This window comes from Gasterosteus aculeatus, chromosome 3 (genome assembly GCF_964276395.1).
Source record: "Gasterosteus aculeatus chromosome 3, fGasAcu3.hap1.1, whole genome shotgun sequence".
Taxonomy (NCBI): domain Eukaryota; kingdom Metazoa; phylum Chordata; class Actinopteri; order Perciformes; family Gasterosteidae; genus Gasterosteus; species Gasterosteus aculeatus.
In genome coordinates, this window is record NC_135690.1 from 9938069 (window position 1) to 9954460 (window position 16392).

The following is a 16392-nucleotide window of genomic DNA, read 5'->3' on the forward strand; positions in this document are numbered from 1 at the left end:
GTTAGGTAAGAGCCCGAGCCTCACCTTTGACCCCAATCATTTTGCCACGTTGGCGCGAGATTAAACTCATTGGTAACAACGTAATTTATGAGCATATTTGACGTAGCAGTAACGGTGCTGTAGCTTACACTTTTATTAAAAATATTGTCTGGAACTAAATGTTTGAATCAAAATGTAAGTATGACAACTATAACAGATGTTTCATGTAATTTATTTTAGAGTATGTGTTTAAACACAATGTGCTTTCTGGCTGAAACACACTGGGCTTTGATTTACTGCTCCGGCGGACGACAAAACAACAAAGACCTGTGCGAAGACAACAATCATGGGGGCATAGTAGCAACATCTCCCCGGTGTTGGCAATACAATTCCTGTATGTGCGACAACGGCAGGTTAACGTGGCCAAACTGAATATCTACTTAAAAAACAACTAGTAACTATAGTTTCAATTTATAGGATCAATTAAAACGGCGATTAACCGCTATCAACCTAGAAAAAATATTCTACTCAAAGGAGATGGTCATTAACTCAGTTTTTTTATGCCTCCTATCTGGAATGAACCATTTGAAATATTTTAGGGGGACATGGCGCTGAATCGTACAATGATGTGACGATATCATACGAAATCCCAAACTTGCGTACCCTCTTACCTATATTCTTGTCCCAAAAACGTTTAACAATCAAATGCGACGATCAAAGGACGTCTTTGTTTTGTTACGGTAGAGGCAATTGTACGTACGTTTACCCTTACAAAATAAATGATCCGTCCCACACCAGACCACCACGGAAAATGGCGACTGTGAAATAGATGGAAGACGAAAGTAAGAAATGATTCAATGCAGCGTTTAATTTGTGCCCTGTCTTCGTCCGCACCACTCGGAGGTAACGTGTGATTGTTCTTCATCATTATATTGATGTCGGTGTAATGAGTAGCGAGGGGCGATTGTCATTAGCTATAGTTTAGCCCCCAGGAATAGGCTCTGCTATGGAACAGTCTTGTGGAATTGTCCGCAGCTCCGGCGAGCAGCATCCGACAACACAGCGTGACACAAACGCCGAGGATACACAACGTTACCCTCGCGGAACACGTTGCAAACGGTCGCATGTGTTCTGCGCTTACGGACGTTTTGAAACGCATCGCAGCCACTGCTGTTTGCTGTAGCTAAACTACAGTGTTGAAAGTTTTAACTGTACAAAATCGACAACCGTACATCAAAAGCCAGTGGCGAGGTTCGTTGCAGTTGTGTTGCTGCTTTGTAAGTGTTAGAAAGAGCTCTCTCTGCCACAGGAGCGTTCACTCGGTGTGACACTTATTGCCCTTCAAATCTAAGACCTCTCACTGTTACGACCTTGTACTGTTGTAAAAGGCTTCAATTAATCATCTCAGCAGTGTCAAGTAGTATTTTCAGCCCTACTTATTTTGTATTCAATGAATGCTCATTGAGTAAGGAAGAGCAGTGTCATTGTAAGTAACTAGATAATATAGTTTTATGTCAAAAGCGCACAATATAATCACTAGGAACTACATATTGGGAACTATAACTCGTAAGTAACATTGAATATTGGACTTCTAAAACCCCAAATATAACTGTTATGCCTGTGGCATATACCTAAGCATGCTAAAAGTGTTAATTGTAAGCGTGATTAGATGGTTGAAGCATCTCCACCGCCATTGACATTTGCATTTAGGGCTTGAACTAATCTTTACTTTCATTATTGATCAATCTGTTTTATTTCTCGGAGTATGAAATATTCGAGAACAGTGAAAAAGTTCCCTTAATATTTTCTTGAATATGCAAAATTCCGGTTTAAGAGCTTGTCTCAACGCGGCTCGACATCAGCTAACCGTGCTAACGGCACAAACACCGTAAGCAGCATCAGCAGTGCTGACAGCAAGACGTAGCTCCTTTCACACCGCAAATCTGCAATACTGCACATCGAACTGAACGTCGGCAGCACAATGCGATGCACCCTTGGCCCGTGGGAGCGAAAGAGGTGTTGCGTTTAACACAACAGTGTCGGCGCTGCAATGCACCTGCTTTCCCTTTTCACACAGAATCGGGCTCAGCTCTGTGACTACCTCGGGCTGCTGGCCCGGCGGCAGAACCATCCCGTCCCTCCGCTCTGCCTCTTGTAACAGAACGGCAAGGCCGGACGGCGGCGCAACCTTCCCAGCGTTGCACAGGCCTTTCGAAAAGCATCTAGTGGTTAGCTGTGGTGTAACCAAAGGGCTGGCCTTTCGCTTTTGCGACGCCGCCATTGGTTGGGACTGAATTGCCACGGGTTTGCCACCGTATGAGCAATGTCAAGAGTAGTTTGTTTATTTATCGGATGTGGCACACACTGGGGCTTTAAAGAATACACACCGCCAGACGAAAACCATGTGTTGACGTTACCATTTCCAGATCGCACAGATCGTGATGCCAGCCCCAAATGACTTTTGCCCCATAGACTTACATCGGGAAAGTGACGTCTGTAACGCCAAGAATAATTTATTTTTTTTGAGGCGCTCATTTAGATCACTACTTCCTAAAAATTGGAAAATGCCCAAAATAGCTGAATCCGATGTTATTCTTGTCCTACGTTCATGTGAATGAGCCAGAGAACAAGGCTGGTCCAAGGGCTGTGAGTTGGAGTTTAAGGAAACTTTAGTGCACTTGATTTTTCTGAGATGTGTAACTTATTTGGTGCCACTGAGCAAATGTCATAGTTTCCTCCAACCTTGCATCCAGCTCTCTTTATACAGCCATAGGCTGGAATAACATACAAGAGATTGCATTACAACACATCCAGAGGGAGACTGACTTACATTTCTTCTCAGAAAGCCATAACTTCACTACATTGCAAACATTGCCCCTTTTGAAACCAATGTGACAACTTCAATTTACTTGTGTTGTCTGACCAACTGTCCAAACCAAAATGTTTTACTGTGACCAATGGAAAGCAACATATCGTCACAATTTATTAGGCATCTATGGCGGGACCAGTAGAACATCTACCACATAATCATAAATAAAGGGGTGTGGCAAATTATTTTAAGTATATCTGATGGTATTTAAAGTTTCCTTTAGCACTAGCTTCAGGGCAGACTTGCAGTACGGTACAAATCAACTGTGGAGGTGTTTAACATTCAAATGGATTTTACCTAGTTAAGTGGTTGAACGAAGAAGAAAAATCCATATCAAGCCAAACATTAGATTTTAAGATATCTTGGGAGCAAATAGACATTTCATTTGACGATTTAGTGCCATGAAGTATCAAAGTTGTGGAGAATTTCTTTAAGGTGCCGTTGAGATCGACTTGCGCGTCAATTCCCGGTAGATTACTTCGTACCATGATTGAAATTTGTCTTCCGTTTATCTCACAATCATTGCGAGAAAAGTTGCCTCCAGTTTTACAATCCTGAAGCCGTCCAGGCAAGGCGGTCTCTTTATGTTTGAAATGGTTACCCAGATCTACCCAGATCAGTTTACATTTAGGCTAAATGGATGGGATGCTACAGTGATAACTGTTGGTTCTGTAGTCAAACACTTGTGCTTGAGGATTATCTAAGAAGGATGTACCTTTTTTTTTCAGGCCATGGCAGCTGAAATGTCATGTCTAACAGGTGTTGATGAAGACGACAAAGATGCAGATCCTGAGATCAATGCCCTCACGCTCCTGCAAGAGCCAGTTAGAATGGCACAAGATTCAGCCTGTTGCACAGATTCTTTTGGGAAAACCTCTTTGAAACAAAACAGTGTTCTAGATGTTCTGTCAAACACAGATATGTTGTCTCCGGTTGGCCTGGGAAATGGACCTTCTTCTCATCAGGCCACACAAGCCCATGAACTCAACATCTCCACAGACAAAGAGGAGGCAAAAAGCATCACCCCACTAAAAACTGTGCAGGAAATTGATACTGCAGGAATTTGGGGTTTTGATGAAGATTCACCTGATAACTCATTGGATAATTTTAGTAGCGCGAGTGACCTTCATTGGGACCCTCACAAAGAGTTTATGCAGTTTCTGTGGGAGAACCATGGCGATTCACCCGGTGAGGAGTCAAAAGATGAAGTCCCATCTCCCGACCACCAAAGGAGAAGGAAGCGGAAAATGGACATGGTTGTTATGGTGGATCCCTCAGAAAACCTTTACCCTGATCTGAGCCACAAGCCATCTGAGGAACTGTTGGATGCTGAAGACCAAGTAGATTCCATTCCTGTCACGAAAGTCAGAAAGTCAAGAAAGTTCTCCAACTCACAGCCGTCACCAACAGGGAAGGTTTCTACATATCCCAATGGAACTGCAAAGGCCATCCAGGAAATTCTTTACAATGCACCTGCAAGAAATTCACACGAGAACAGTATAGGTCATGGGCTTTCCCCATTGAAGGGGATGCTCAGCGTGAAGTCTCTTTCAGAGGAAAAGCCATCATGTTATCCCTGCTCAAAATGTAAGCTCATTTTCAAGAAAGAGTATCATTTGCATTGCCATATGAAGTCTCACGTCGATTCTCCAAATATCTCGCCAAAGCCTTTTATATGCCGAGAATGTGGACAGTCTTTTAGGCAAAGTTTTACGCTTATTGAGCACATGTCCATCCACAAAGATAAAATGGCAAGACTTTCTGAGGAGATCAAAAGCGTGAATGATAAGAAGAAGGTGGACAAAAAGAAGCTATTCTGCCCTCAGTGCACATTTGTGACAAACTGCCCAAACACATTTGTTCAACATGCAAAAACGCACGAGAAGGACAAGAGAAAGTTTAGATGTGACAAATGTAGCTTCAGGACAATGACTGAGATGGAACTTAGGAGACATAACATTATGCAGCATACTGTTATTACTGCTGGAAAGGACATTCAGAATGATGACTCTGAAATCTTCTCCTGTCACATGTGTTCTTATAAAGCTATTGGCGAAACTGTTTTTAAGAATCACCTTCTGCGCCGCCATCAAAAAACGTTAGAAGAAAACGAAGCTGAACAGTGTAGTGAGAAAAGTGCACAACCATCAAAGGAGTTCCACGTACCGCCCGCTAAAACTTCTGTTGAAGATGCAGAGATTACATCTAAAATCTCTATTAAAAATCAGATCCCCTCCAAAAGAGCTTGTTCACCTGATGACTCCAGTGACATTTCAGATTTATTCAAAAATAGCAAGATAAAGAGCGGTCTCAAGTCTCAATTAACTGAGTCAAAGCTGGACAAATCCATAAATGTTCTCCTGTCCCGACAAAGGCATGGGAAGAAAACTCCGGACCGATGGAAGGGTGGCAATAATCTCCAAACATTTGTTCAGGATTCCAAAGATAACAATGATTGCCCTGATCCGTTACCAGGAGCTTTGACTATCAAGGTCGAAGACTCCGCTTCGCCCCCAAATGGCCATAGGATGACGTCCAATGCCGAAATAGACCAGTCCCCGGTCAGAAAGTCGCCATCCAAAAGGAAGATGTCCACCCCATATCGCAACACCTCTGACCAAGACTCATGCTTCATCTTACCAAAACATCTGCCAAGTCCCAAGAGAATGAACCAAGAAGACGAAGACAACGAGGAGGAGGAGGAAGAGGAGGAAGAAGAAGAAGTGGAGTCACACTGTAAAGAAAAAGACATTTTCCAGTTTAGCGATACAGATGCAGACACTGACCTTTTTGACAATGGTATCAAGAAAGAAAAACAAAGCATAATATATACCTATAGCAGAAGAATGTCGATGAGGGGTGCACTGCAGGCGTCTAAAAGGCTATTTGAGAAAATAAAGACTGAAGAGCAAGACCAAACCGACCCTGAAATCAAAGAAGAATGCATCGAAACAGAAATATTCCAAGAGACCATTGACTCCCACCAAACGCCGCTGAGCGACAACTTCGCTGAGGAGTTTGATTTGGAGTTGGAATCCGATGGCAAGAACTGCCCATACTGTCCGGCAGTTTTTGAATCTGGCGTTGGATTGTCCAATCATGTTCGAGGGCATCTCCATAGGGTCGGACTGAGCTACAACGCACGGCATGTAGTTTCTCCAGAGCAGGTGGCCTCTCAAGATAGAAGGCCACGAATTCGCCGAAAGATGTCATCGTTCAGGAGATTGAAAAAAGGTAAAGATTTTGAAACGTAGCATTATTAATAAAAGTAGGTCCACTAGGGAAACCAACAACCATGGGTCAGACAATTGTAGTTGTAAACAACTCCAGATTTGTTAATTCTTTAGATGAAAAGATAAGCGCTAATTAAATGACGTATTGTCTCCACCAGTTTACAATTCAAGATCTTAAGTAAACTACAAGGGCGACTGTGGGTGAGTGGGGAGCACGGTCGTCCTCCAATCAGAGGGTTGTCGACTCGATCCCAGGCTCTGCTAACCCACGTGTCGTTGTGTCCTTGGGCAAGACACTTAACCCAACATTACTCCTGTAGCTGCGACTACAGTGTGTGAATGGTAGTTACAGATGGGCAGGTGTCACTGTGTATGGTTCTCCTGTCATCAGTGTGTGAATGGGTGTGAATGGGTGAATGATGTCATGTAGTGTTAAAGCGCTTTGATTGGTCAGAAGACTAGAAAAGCTCTATACAAGTACAGTCCATTTACCATTTACTATAAGTACACTATGTAACGTCTTTTTAGCCATTTCTACCGAGATCCCAATAATCATTTGATGAGTTCAAAGTTGTCACTACCAATTAAACCAGTGGATAACGCAGCAAAAATAAGAGTATTTCAAGAAGTAAAAGTCTATTGTGTTGTACTTGTATTGTTACATTTTTCTGGCATTTTTATTCTTGTTTCAGTTTTGCAGCTGGAGTCCGAACCTGAGACCGTAAAGAGCATTCACTCATGTCCCCTGTGTGGGGACTCATTCGATAACAGGACTGGACAGTCCAACCACATACGAGGCCACCTCAAAAAGCTTGGTAAAAGCTTTGCAACAAAAAACAAATCCCCATTATATTTACTCCGGGAGTTAATGCGCGACAAGAAGGAGTTCCAGCGGGCTCTCCAAATTCTGGGAAAGAGGCGAAACCATTTCCAATATGGTGCATCACCAAAGGTGTCCAATGTAGATCGTTTTGCGTCGTTGCCCATCGGAATCCCCAAAAGCGATCCTTTTCCAAGCGGTTGCTCTGATGCCACACCGCTGATGTCCACATTCTCTTCAGTGGAAATGGAATCTGAAAAAAAGCCGCTAGACACTAAGTTGGACGTTAAGAACCCCCTCTCGGAGACGACTGCCTTGATAGGAATTCTGAAGAAGAGGAAGTGTCAGGAAGACGGCAGAATAAAGGGGTCTTCTCAGATGTCAAGAAATCTGTTGTCAGTTTCTTTAAACAGTGAGCACAGTTCAGGATCAAGAGTTGGTTCTTCAATGCCAAAGTCGGTCTGCGGTAAGTAACTTCCTCAGTAGTAACCAGAAAGTAAGATTAGAAGTGGAATTCTCTACTGAAAGATGTTTTGATTAATTAAAAATCCAGTAATCCTCTTGATATTATTTATTGTCAGAAAATGTGCTGATATTGGACATTGAAATTCATTAGGTGTGCAGTGTTTTTAAATGTTACTGTACTTCAATATGATTTCTTTTTTTGTATGTGCCAACGTAGGTCATGCTGATTTTAAATGTAGTTCACCTGAGCCAATATTGGAAAGTCAAAATATTGGTCTGACACTGCTAGGTTATCAGAAGTAAAAAAATAAAAATAGTAAATGTATTACCTCAAGACTACTAGTAAAGATACTCTTCATTAGCGTTTGAAAGCTTGTGAGCGGTATTCAAAACTTTCTCATTATGTGGGTTAATCTGATAATAACATTGCACTAACCAGAGTAGCAGAAATGATGCACGCATAGTTTGTTATAGGGAACACAAACATTGAGAAAACAAACATTCATTCTAAAATGTGTGATTTTAATAAATTGTAAACGTGCTAAACAATCTTTCTTTATCATTTCACTTATTGGTTTCTCTTATATGTATTTTGTGTCTTTTTACAGAGAAAGGTGAATTCAACAGGAAGATGTGCGTCCACTGTAATGCAACTTTCCACAGTGGAGTTAGCTTGTCTAACCACCTCCGGGCATATACAAAACGAAAAAGGAATGCCCTCATTGAGGGAAGCAGTAAGTGTCAACAGCTTAGGTTGAAGACAATGAAAACAGCGTTGATGTGTGACCATTGCTTCGCAAATCAAAATCTGTTGGTTTTGTTGTGCAGAAGTTAATATTCCCTCCACTTCGTGATGATCCAATCCTGATAGTGGTGTCTCTGGGTTTGTTATGCATTCCACTTCACACATTTGTTAATATTTGATAGGTGGGAAAACCGGTGAAGGTTACCATCATTGTTGCTGTACCAGTGACAAATTGAAACTTCGATTACGGAACCTGAACTTTTTTTTTTTGGAAGAGACAGAACTTAAAACGTGTTCAAATAGTTAGACCCACAGGAGCAGTCCAGCAGCTGTATTTACATTATTTTTGGTTCTTTCTTCTGCCAGTTTAAGTTGCTGATTCTGGTCTTTGCTGAATGAAACACTGTAGGTATGTCAGCAGAAATCTAGGACTGATTCCTCAAGAAAGCTTTAGCTAAAGCTGTCTGTGGGGGCCCTAAAACCACAAGAGGTTGTCATGTCCAAATTACAGTTATAATTAGTGTACCAGTGGTTATTTGTGTCGTTCCTCAAGGTAATGATCCAGAAGGGCGTCGGCAAGTGTGATATTCATGGCAGAAAGCGCTTAGGCCTCACTTTTCCTTTGGCCATAGATCCTCACAACTATATCTTGAACCAAGTGTCATAGCTACACTGTATTGGGCCATACAAAAAAGACACAGAGCCCAACCATTCATGAGTGTGAATGAAGTGATGGCTAATGAGGTCCGGGCATCCAAAACCCAACTGTGCTGACATCTCAAAACACTGTACAGTAATTAAGTGAATTCCTGGCTTGCAGCATTCGACTGTAAAGCAAGGAGGCAACGCTCAAGGCCTGGCTCAAAGAAGAAGACGCTGCCCTTACCACAAACTCCAGAGGAAATGTACAGGCTCACCTGCAGGTAATGCTTGTATTTCCTTTATAGTATATGAATATAGCATTTAGATATCTGAACGGTGGATAGTATTGCATCTGCTGCCCAGCAGCACTTCAACAGTGATTGTTGCCCAGGGTAACCACATTTGGAGCGATGTCAAATATTTGTTGTGGTTTGCTTCTGTTCACTTTCTTTGTGAAACGAGAACTGCCCAGATGACTCTGTTTATCTGCATGGATGTACCCCGAAAAGGTTGAAGCGGCAAGTGAACTGATACATCACCAACAATCATTGTGATGACCTTGCATTGTCAAACAATGGCTGAAATAATACTGGAACAACTAAATCTAAACAAAGCTAGCTGGACAGCAGAGGCCCAGTAAAAGAAAAGAAAAGAATTGTTTGCTCAGACTTAGTGTTACAAGACTCATCGGAATCATAACAGTATGTGTTAGTGTTACAGGTATTTGATTATAAACCAAATTATTATTAAAATGTAAATGTTCACTTAGTGGTAGATGAAACATTAAGGGATCACCACAGTTATTGAAATGAATCCTGATGGTGGCATCCAATCGTCTTACTCTGGATCTGGTGAAGACCAGTACTCCCATCCCAGACCCCGCTGGGCGCATGGCTACGGAGCTCCAGCGTGGTGGTCTATTATTTGTCTGTCTCTTCTTCTCTTAACAGGTTCTGTGACCTCGTCTTCCAGGGTCCCTTGTCGGTCCAAGAGGACTGGATCAAACACTTACAGAGACACATTATGAACACTAGCGTCCCTCGCACTGGGCTAAGCATGGTAGAGGTCACCTTGCTGCCCGCGGACCCCCCGAGCCTCAAGACTGACCAAGACAGCCCTCTGACAGCTACACACGGTGCTTCATGAAGCCAGTGGGGATCTTTTTAGAGTTCACTGACCTGTATGTTTATGTACATTAGATGTTCCTTCACTTTTTTTTCCACTGAAATACTGGCCAAAAGTACAATATTGCTCAGTGATGGGAGTTATTGAGCATGTTGAAAAAACGTGTTAATTATTTTGGACTTTAGTATTTCCGTTTCTACATGGTCAATTTTTTGGAAATACAATTCCAAATGGACTGACTGATTATGTTTTAATGCAGTGTGGAATCCATTTCTAATGAAGACAACTTTTACCTCAGATTTATCATGGTTTGAGTCAGTTTTGTCAACATGTGTGTGCACCTCTTCTGTATCAATATTCACATTTAATACATAGAATAACGTTTTTCTTTTGTATTGCAACACATTTGAATTCAAGCCCACACCCTGTTTTAATCCCAGAGTGGGTGAGATAAATTATAATGAAAAAGAAGGCACCTGAAAGCTCACAATTGGAGAAAAGAACAAAAGAGAAATGTCTGAAAACTTGTTATACATAGAAAGTGTTTTATAGTATTTCAATAACTGAATTGTTTCTAATACAAATACAAAATTAAAACTGATGGTTAAGAAAAATACATTCGGCACAGCCAGTGTTGACAAAGCCCTTCATACAGGTCACCTATATTTAATGTTTAAAATATACTGGTTTTCAAATAATTTTATTTTCAATGTACTATATCACAAAGATACAATGCTTAAAACATGTGTTCTAAATAAAAAATAAAAAAACAAGATGCCTTTTTTTTTTACATTTAATTTATACAAACAATGAATCAGTCAATTCAGAAAATGACTAACTGACCAAAATGTGATGGACGGCCTGTACAAAGATACAAGATAATCCATATTGTGTGAACAAAATACCTCCATTTTAATCAGAGTAAACAAGCATTCTAAGTGACGTACTGTACATCAGTGGCACATCAGCATTTATATGTGGCTGTGATAGATGTTTAAAGCAGCTTCTCGGTGTAAACAGGATTTCAGTCTTCCGATTACTTCCATCATTCAAATGGGCTGCCGCCCTGAAAGAAAAGAAAACAATCTTAAAAAAGCGATCTGACAGTGACTGCCAGGGAAAGTCCTAATAAAGTCCATTTCAATGGTTTATACAAGTGGCCCTGGTGGAAACTAAGCTGGTGCTACTAATATAAAGAGTACTAAGGCTGAAAAGCTACGCATTGCTTAAAAAGACGCAGTCAGCGATAGTAATAAAATACATTAAAATTTGTCAAATTCAGCGAGTATCTTCTCAGTCTGCTATCAGTCCATTCCATGTCTGCTGAAATCAATCTGGTGTTCATGCACAGCCCTGCCTCTGTAAAAGGGAAACAAACAATGTGCCGTGGACAACACGGGGCCTGCATGCTGGCGCACATGAAGAGACGTGGGTCGGTTGATCTATTAGTATTGGCAACTCAACTTAAAAAAGGTAATTATGTCAGACATCTTATTTTATAATTTTTTTAGTAAATTTGAAAAATGTGTTGTTTCCTTTTTGAATGCACTAACCACATAAATATGGGAGGAAATACAAAATAAAACATACGTTTATCCAGTATCTTGTAGACAAATGGATTGGAAATGATAATGCCGCTTTTCAGGAAATGAATTAGTACTATGCAAACTATATTAGGTAAGAGAATGATCCCCTAAATTAAATAAGTATTGCTTGTACAAATTCTGAAATGGAGGAAATATTTACCAAGAAAGTTTCCCTCTGTTTTCCTATGCTCAGTTCCTTCTGTTCCTCTTTGTCATTAGTTTTACTGTGTTTGAGATGTCTGCATTCTTGAAAAGTACCTTCAGAAAGTGTTCAAACTGAGGTTTCAGCTCCTTCATCATGGTTTCTGCTTTGTCAAGGCAAGAACGTCTCTGCCGCACATGAAACCCCTGCAGGAAATCCATCAGTATCATAATCATCCTCTTTTGAACTCATCCTTTCAAGGGCCAATGTCGAATAAACAGACCAATGAATAATGTTTCATGCTACTTTACAGTAGTGCTACCTTTATGTTGCTGAGGTGCTCCTGAGAAGTAATGTGGGTCTGGACTGAGGATGCAGATGTTGATACAAAGATACTGCAAGCTGCACAGTGGAACACTTCAATCTTTGTCATGTGGTCATTTTCCTGCAGAGCTTAAAAAAACAAAGTTCAGGCTGTAGTTTTTTTTTTTTGTCTCAGACAGAAAAATACTGGAACACGAACAGTGCATCTTTCACAGTTCTTAAAGATAGTCACCTTGAAGCGCACCATCCTCTATAGCTCGGCTGCACTGATGGCTTTTATACTGCATGACTTCCTATAGACATAAAAAACTTCCATCACCACCCAGTCGCACCAACATCTGTTTCAACACAGGATGCACAGTATTTGCATTGTGGTACCTGTAGGAAGGCTATAGCCAGATCATCATAATTATTTTGCTGCTGGATGTGCTCCAGGGTGTCCCAATGACCCTTGCTCTCCAAATGATCGTCCAGCTCCCCACCATTGGCTAACTCAACTTCACAAAGGTCACAAGTGATGGGTCTCCTTGAAGAAAAACCATTAAGTGATGCAGAAAATGACAGGTAGAACACTTGTTGTTGCTATGAGTTCACTGTGAGTGGGATGTGAATATGCTACATGTAAAATTTTAAATGATCGCGCAACGGTGTCTTACTTGTCCATTACTATTTTTATGTTGCAGTTTTTTGAATCCTCTGTGAAAGGGGAGACTTGGTCCCGTTCTGTAAAACAATATCATAGACATAATTATTATTAGTCTCACAGAGGAAGGGCACAAACATATATTAAAAACAAAAGCATTGATTTACTCATTCAAAAGAACATTATTATACTCAAAAAAAAGAATCCATGCGATGTTTCTACTATATTTATTTGAACATCTACTGTAATGTATTTGAAATGGTGAAATACAAAACAAAAGTACCTGTTCTCAAGTATTTCGACTGGTGATAGTCCTGCTGTAACCTGGGTGGGGATAATCTAACAGTGGTGTTCATCTACAAAGGAGACAATGGGCTTTGATCAGTAACAAGTATTGTGTGTTATCCCTGTAAATAAATATCTAATACATCCTTAATGAGTATAAATAAATTAGTATAAATATCACAATTGAGTTTTGTTTTTTTAGAAAATAATGAACAAAGTTTCAACAACTGTCTTTTTGGTGATACCTCTCTTTCGTAGTCTGGGAGGATTATACTCTCCTCCCCGTTGGTCATCTGTCCTCCATAAATTGCAGGAAGGTTTTGGGCAGAGGAGGCGTGAATAAGCCTGTCAGGGCTGCAGACCCTGTGGTCTAAATGTCTGCTTATGGAGTCATAACCCGGTCGTTCTCTATGACTTGGACTGACACTTTGACTTTGAGCGGGTCTGGTTTCAGGGTCAAAGTCACTTCTGTCGATGGATTGGTTTACTGACTCGGAGTAGCTTGATCCCCAGCAACGCTTTTTACCGAAGCCTCTACTTGGAGACGAACACTGGCCGTAATCCTCATTAGGTGGGGATTCGTTGTGGTTTTGGGCATCTAGCATCCCTGGCTCACAGTCGGACAAGTCTTGGTTGTAAGGATCATATATTTCAACCCTGGGAGAGACAGATGACAGATTAAAATGTGTGCGTGTTAATGCAATTTACTACTACATAGATCATTTATAAGTGTATAAGAACATTAACCACTGAATGCTTACACAAAATAAAGTATGTTTCAGGCATTTCCCAGTTTATACATCCTTGATTCCTAACTTTCCCTCCTCTCCTGCCGTCTAAAATATTTTGCTGGATTTTGTCGGGCGACAGTCATTTAAAAAACGACATCCTTGACACTGCGCCATCGTGTTAACGCCCCGTCAATTAAATATGTGTTCTGGCACACCTGCATCAGCTGTTCTTTGTTTTGTTACACCGCTCCTTCTTATGGTGTGCACGGATGAGCATAACAACGTTCATGACATCTTAGACATTTATGTAAATTGGCTGTTTCATAATGGGTTGTTGCTCCTTGACATGTATTTTAGGAATTGGGACATCTTTGGAGATGATCTTCTGAGACTGATTTCCAGGTCACAAGCAGAAGGATCGAGGAAGGAGGCCGGGGGAGAACAATGGAATACTGTAAACAATCACTGACTGGCTTACCTTGGTGATCTGTCAGGGCTTTTCTCCTGAGAGTCATCTTGTTGTCCCAATGGCTTGAATGAAGACCTCCATTTATCATCGGAAGGTTTCACTGTTTATTTCAAAAAGGTAAATGGCAATGAAGACATCATATTTTAACAGACTGGTCAGATCCTAAAGCTAAAATATTAGAGTTACCCTTACCTAAAGTTTAAAAAAGCAATCCTTTATTAGTTACTGTGACAATAATTAACACGATAAACCCAAAGGATGATGGTGGGAAAGGGATCTAAATCGGAGGAATCTCAGCAGTTTCAGGCCCAAATTGACGAAAGGGGTATTTTCACACATGCAGAAATAATTAATATCAGGTAATATCAGTAAACAATACAGCAGATGGTTAGTTGTACCTAAGCTGCCTCATGTGGCCTCATTAGGTGTAAACCCCGAGGCCCGTTTCTAGGTGTGTCTTCATGTCACTAACATTACCTGCACGTTCTGGGGCTGGTTTGGTTTTAGCAGCCACGTCACGTACGCTGTTGTTTTTGTGATGTGCCAGCTTCACTGGGACGTGTAGCATTGCTTCTTTGAAGTCCTTCGGTATTCTATTCATCACAGAAAAACACATGTACCCATTGAACCGAACACGAATGCAAACGTCAACAAATCAAGCTAGCGAGTTGCAGCAGTTGACTTAAACAGTTTAGCATGTTGTGCTATTAGCATTAGCTACACGGAGTGGCGTGACGTTGAACACTTTAAATAACGTTTGAGGCAGCGGTTGGTGCTGCGATGGACGAAGACACAATGCCGCGATGTCAGACTAAATGTTTACTGTTTACGCGACGTGTTTAATGTGTGAAACCTTCTCAGATAAAACAACGTTCGGCACATTCGCCACCGTTGAGACCGCAGCGCCGGGCTAACGTTACCTTCCGAGCGGCTGTTGAACTGTGTACGCCGGAGCTCCCGGGGGGATTGACGGAGGGTTCTTCTGACGCTTCATCATCTGGTTTCTGAGTAGGAGAAGATTTGGGACGCAGGGACGAGAACTTCGCTCACTTACAAACTGTTAACCGACAAGCGGCATCTTCCAATAGATGGCAGCACAATACACAGATGGAGCTGAGCCGCGTAACGGGGGTCTCTGAAGGAGGCCTAAAAGCCACAGGTTCAATGTTTGGGGTAGTTAAATGTAATAATTGTGTATGTTTAAAATATGCACCACTAAAGTAACACATCAGATTACATCTTTGCAGCGTTGACGTGGTCCTGCACTAGTCTTGCCCCAACTGTGCAGTTGGCAATTTCCTGTACTGGTAATACATTTGTGGTGAACTAAATTACAACAGATAAACGGTCAGAAGTGGCCAACATCTCCTTTCTGAACCACCAGTGGATTAATCTGGTCATGATTACATAAAGATTATGATCTTTACTGACACTGACACAACTTTGGAAGACATTGCAAATGTTAGTATCAAGTTATACTGCAGTGTTTATAAATGTCAGATAATCATCATGTTCCCAGTGAAAGCCAACCCATGTACGGCACAGCGGACTGGTCCGATGGGATGTAGAATATGTGCATATCTTCTGTAAGATGAATACACTACATCTACCTTCATCATATTAAACACCAGCTGATCAAGATTGTGGATAAAGTGGTTTAAGCCTAATAGACCAGAAGCTATGTCAAGACAAAAAACACAGCTTCTATACTGTCAGTATAGTGGAATCACATCATGTGGCCTCATTTTCTTGATTTTAAGGTGTCTCATTGTAGAATTAACAGGTTGAGATCATCGCCTTCCTCACTGAAGTCAGTTTGACCTTGTCCACTCTGTCTGTTGATGGCATTGACAAATGGTTCATGGCTCGGGGGCTTTGTGGGGGGACTTATTTTGTGAGTATGTTGAGTATACCCTTTCCACGTTTTGACTTTATGAATGTGGGTGTGACTAATGGCTGATAACCATACTACCTTACAATTTAGTATGGCAGAAAAGAATTTAGCGTCCCAATGCATTCAATGTCAAATCCAGTGAGCCAAAAGGAACAGAATTTATTTCTGCATGACGTTGCAGTTTGCAAGCACGCATGTTTTTCTGGCTATTCTGATTTATAATCCTCTGTGCAGCAGATAAACGAGCAAAGGGTGCAAGTGCAATCAATCATAACAGAGCTGTGTCATAACAAAGAAACATGTCCAAAATGAACACATACTGCATGCAACCATATGTACTCTGTGAGGGCAAGTGCAGTTTGTCCTGAAGGAAAAAGAAAGTGTGATTCTTAACGCAGCTTAAGTGTTTAGTGGAGTGCGTCTTAAGTACATGAATTATT

At 41.2% G+C, this 16392-nt stretch overlaps 2 protein-coding genes across 4 annotated transcripts; one reads left to right on the forward strand and one right to left on the reverse strand.

Moving 5' to 3' along the window:
• The first annotated feature begins 650 nt into the window (after positions 1–650).
• Positions 651–10651, forward strand: znf644a (zinc finger protein 644a). Of its 2 annotated transcripts, none has more exons than XM_040171700.2 (6): positions 651–821; positions 3577–6082; positions 6774–7367; positions 7975–8100; positions 8932–9034; positions 9704–10651. In XM_040171700.2, the coding sequence occupies exons 2-6, from the start codon at positions 3580–3582 to the stop codon at positions 9897–9899; spliced, it is 3522 nt and encodes a 1173-aa protein (XP_040027634.2). In that variant the 5' UTR covers positions 651–821; positions 3577–3579; the 3' UTR covers positions 9900–10651. The 2 variants fall into 2 exon arrangements, with proteins under 2 accessions (XP_040027634.2, XP_040027633.2); XM_040171699.2 differs by having other exon boundaries at positions 764–882.
• LOC120816234 (uncharacterized) lies at positions 10407–16312 on the reverse strand. Of its 2 annotated transcripts, none has more exons than XR_013467114.1 (11): positions 14979–16312; positions 14536–14651; positions 14068–14158; positions 13104–13515; positions 12857–12929; positions 12587–12653; positions 12309–12456; positions 12163–12223; positions 11929–12051; positions 11723–11812; positions 10407–10944 (listed from the first exon to the last, which is right to left on the reverse strand). XR_013467114.1 is itself a non-coding variant. In XM_040171731.2 (11 exons), exons 1-11 carry the CDS (start codon positions 15053–15055, stop codon positions 10924–10926), a joined length of 1287 nt encoding a protein of 428 aa, XP_040027665.2. In that variant the 5' UTR covers positions 15056–16312; the 3' UTR covers positions 10407–10923. The 2 variants fall into 2 exon arrangements, 1 of the variants encoding a protein (XP_040027665.2); XM_040171731.2 differs by having other exon boundaries at positions 11929–12059.
• Between the last annotated feature and the right edge of the window lie 80 nt (positions 16313–16392).

What these genes read in the sequence shown, in the direction of transcription:
- znf644a (XM_040171700.2), top strand. Translation starts at nt 3,580, where the DNA reads ATGGCAGCTGAAATGTCATGTCTAACAGGTGTTGATGAAGACGACAAA. An exon ending in AATGCCAAAGTCGGTCTGCG is followed by an intron (nt 7,368 to 7,974) that starts GTAAGTAACTTC and finishes GTCTTTTTACAG; the next exon opens with AGAAAGGTGAATTCAACAGG. An exon ending in ATGTACAGGCTCACCTGCAG is followed by an intron (nt 9,035 to 9,703) that starts GTAATGCTTGTA and finishes TTCTCTTAACAG; the next exon opens with GTTCTGTGACCTCGTCTTCC.
- LOC120816234 (XM_040171731.2), bottom strand. Translation starts at nt 15,055, where the DNA reads ATGATGAAGCGTCAGAAGAACCCTCCGTCAATCCCCCCGGGAGCTCCG. An exon ending in AGCCCTGACAGATCACCAAG is followed by an intron (nt 13,516 to 14,067) that starts GTAAGCCAGTCA and finishes TGTCTCTCCCAG; the next exon opens with GGTTGAAATATATGATCCTT. An exon ending in AGCACCTCAGCAACATAAAG is followed by an intron (nt 11,813 to 11,928) that starts GTAGCACTACTG and finishes GATTTCCTGCAG; the next exon opens with GGGTTTCATGTGCGGCAGAG.